The sequence below is a fragment of the Plecotus auritus genome (genome assembly GCF_963455305.1).
Source record: "Plecotus auritus genome assembly, chromosome: 5".
Classification (NCBI taxonomy): Eukaryota; Metazoa; Chordata; class Mammalia; order Chiroptera; family Vespertilionidae; genus Plecotus; species Plecotus auritus.
The window spans coordinates 11,577,659-11,580,954 of record NC_137776.1 but is presented as its reverse complement, the minus strand read 5'-3'; the positions used below and the strand labels follow the sequence as shown (position 1 = coordinate 11,580,954).

Genomic DNA, 3,296 nt, shown 5'->3' with positions numbered 1-3,296 from the left:
AATTAAGGCTGGTAACAAGGGGAGAAGTTGAAAGTCAGAAGTGGAGGGGAAATGAGAGGCTGAATCAGTGCCTAGAGTTTAGGGAAGGAGCACTGTTTTTTTCCTGGCCTGTTGGTAGACGAAGGAAGACAGAATAGAGGTAGTGTGGAGTGGTTTTATTTCAAACTGAAGCCAAAGGCAAACTTTCCTGAGAAAGAAATACCATCTGTAAGTGAAATGCTGCTTCTGCAAATTCTACTGCTAGCTGTTCTCCTCGCAGGTGGTGACAATGAAGATGGTAAGAACTCTGGCCACTGCCCTGTTGGGTGCAAAAGGGGTGTGTGTGTGTGGTGTGTGTGTGTGTGTGTCTGTGTGTGTGTGTGTGTGTGTGTGTGTGTGTGTGTGTGTGTGTGTGTTTGTGTGGTGCGGCGTCCTCAGAACATACCTGGAGAGGAGAATGTCAGCACAGTCCTGAGTATCCCGTACTCTGGGACCCTGAGCCCCTCTGAAGGTTGTTTGTAAAGCATGGGGCCCTGGGCAGCTGAATGCTGCTGAGGTAGCCATGGCTCCCCTTATCTCCAGATTCTGAGTGTTTCCTTCCTGGCACCTTTCTTCATTCTCTCTCCTTCCCGATGCCTTTTCTTCTCCTCAGTCTATCTGTTCTGTTGCCACAGCTTTCCAGGAGGAGATCTTCAAAATTATCCACAGCACATCCTTCTACAACCATTCCTGGGTGAGAAGTGGGGGCTCTGCTTGGTTAGGTGACTTGCAGACTCATGGCTGGGACAGCAACTCTGGCAGAATTATTTTCCTGCGTCCTTGGTCCAAGGGCAACTTGAGCAAGGAAGAGATAAAAGAACTGGAAGAATTCTTCCATGCGTTCTCCATTACAATGCCTCAAATAACTCACAGATATGCCAGTCAATGGAAGTTTAAATGTAAGTTCAATTAGCAAAATGGGGAAGTGCAATGCGCTGGGTGAGGGGTGTGTGTCTCAATGAGTTCCTTAACCCAATTTTCCCTCCAATCCAACCTCTTCACCATTCTCTGTCTGTACATTTATTGTAACCTATTGCATTTCATTCACCCTAGGTTATTATAATCACAACTCTCACTCTACGTGCATTCTTATTCTCTTGCTCTCACCATTTATGTCAATTCTGGTGACATAAAAGCCAACCATTGAAAACAATTTGCTCACTTCTATTACCAATAAAAGAAGTCATTCATTTTTCCTCCACCTTCAACTATCATCAATTACACATTTTCTGAACTTCTGATCAAACCAAACCTTGTTCCATTACCTCAAATCCCCCAAACTACTTCCATTTCCTTTTTTTGCTTCCACTAATTTCATCTTTTTATTCCCTCTTTCCTCTAATGTACAATCCCTCTTTCCTAGATCCCTTTGAGATTCAGGTAATATTGGGCTGTGAGCTGGACCCTGGGGGAGCCATAGTAGGCTTCCATCGATGTGCTTATCAAGGATTAGATATCTTGCACTTCCAAAACAATTCATGGCTGCCATCTCCAAAGAGTGAAACAACAGCTCAGGATGTGTCCAGACTAATCAATAAGTATCACACCGGCAAGGAAACAGTACAGAGGATTCTCAGTGACATCTGCCCACGCTTCCTCTTGAGTATCCTTGATGCAGGGAAGGCAGATCTTCAGAGAAAAGGTGAGTCCCATATCCTTCCCCATGTATTTTCTAAAATTACACATTCCCACCATCCCTTTAAATTGAGGATAAGGGGTCAAAAGGGAAAAGAATAATGCGTGACTAATTCCCAGCATGTGATAGATGTGTTCCTCTAAGCTGATGTGAAGATATGAACCTCCAAGTCTGTGTCAGAGTCCTTACCTAAATATCTCTCCTGTCCTCTGCAGTAAAACCAGAGGCCTGGCTCTCCACTGGCCCCAATCCCGGTCCTCACCGTCAGATGCTGGTTTGCCATGTCTCTGGCTTCCATCCAAAGCCAATTTGGGTAAAGTGGATGCGAGGTGAACAGGTACAGCAGGGCACTCAACAGAGTGGTATCTTGCCCAATGCTGATGGGACATGGTACCTTCAGGTTTTCTTGGAGGTGGAAGCCACTGAGACATCTGGCCTATATTGCCGGGTGAGACATAGCAGCCTAGGAGGCCAGGACATCCTCCTCTACTTGGGTAAGAAAAAACTGGGGCCCACACTGGGAATGGGAGTGGATAACGGTCCACAAGCAGAACAGGAGAGCCAAGTAAAACACTTGGGATTTATGGCCTCCAGACCCAAAAGAATGAAAATAATTAATTCAATAAATAGAAGAGTAGAAAACGAGGAAGATTTTGAGGGTTAGATGAAAGATTCATTTCTGAAGAGGGTGGAGAGAGGAAACAAGAACAAAGATTAGTGAGGCGAACACGCTAATAAAGAGGGCAGACCAGGGAAATGCAGTAAACGGGGTGGGTTTGAAATGACACCTTGTGTGCACCCAAACCCACAGAACGTCACCATAGCTCCATGGGCTTGATCCTCTTGGCAGTGATGGTGCCCCTGGTGCTCCTGACAGCTCTTGCATTCTGGCTTAGGAAGCGCTGGTGAGTGTTTTGTGCCCATTTTTCCTGTTCTTTCACCCACTCCCTACTTGTCTTCCACCTTTCTTCTCTCTCTCTCTCTCTCTCTCTCTCTCTCTCTCTCTCTCTCTCTCTCTGTCTCTCCTGTTAGTTCTTTCCTCAGTCCCTTTCCTTTTACTTTCAATGCTCACCTCCACCTCATGCAGAGTAACTTTCCTCTCTGTTCTTACTAGGTCACACTGTGAGCCTCCTGCCAGTCTTCTTCCTTTGGAATGAGGTTCCAGCAGCCCTGGGGTTCCAGACATATTTAAACGCAGCATCCGTTCAGCTCTCCATGTACAACTTTGGTTGCTTATGTTTTGTTATTTGTGTTTAATGATTAGTTATTAATATAAGCTAAAGGTAATTTTGCAGGACTTGCTTTCTGACCTGGTTCTGAGATTATAAAACTCTTATTTTAACTCTGGATAAAATGAGATCCTAGCAACGGCTACATGTTGAAAAACTGATGGATCTCAGGCCCATTTCAGATGTCACTTCTTTATGGGGGCCTTCCCTGATTCACAAGTGGAAGCAGTGTCTGAACTCTCATCACACTTTTCCGTGTACTTTGCTGAATCTACTTCTCACTTTTTATCTGTTCCTGCAGTTATGTAGGCCCCATTTCATCTTCTAATTTTTAAGCTTGAGAGCAACGTGTATGTCTTTTTAAAATTTGTATCATCTACAAAGTGTATAACTGTGTGTAATATGCTTTCAAT

At 44.7% G+C, this 3,296-nt stretch overlaps 1 protein-coding gene across 1 annotated transcript; it reads left to right on the top strand.

Moving 5' to 3' along the window:
• Positions 1-216: 216 nt before the first annotated feature.
• Positions 217-2,563, top strand: LOC308249583 (T-cell surface glycoprotein CD1a-like; the record flags this gene model as incomplete). Its single annotated transcript, XM_080671134.1, has 5 exons — positions 217-277; positions 654-917; positions 1,382-1,660; positions 1,870-2,148; positions 2,466-2,563. The coding sequence occupies 5 exons, from the start codon at positions 217-219 to the stop codon at positions 2,561-2,563; spliced, it is 981 nt and encodes a 326-aa protein (XP_080527260.1).
• Positions 2,564-3,296: the final 733 nt, after the last annotated feature.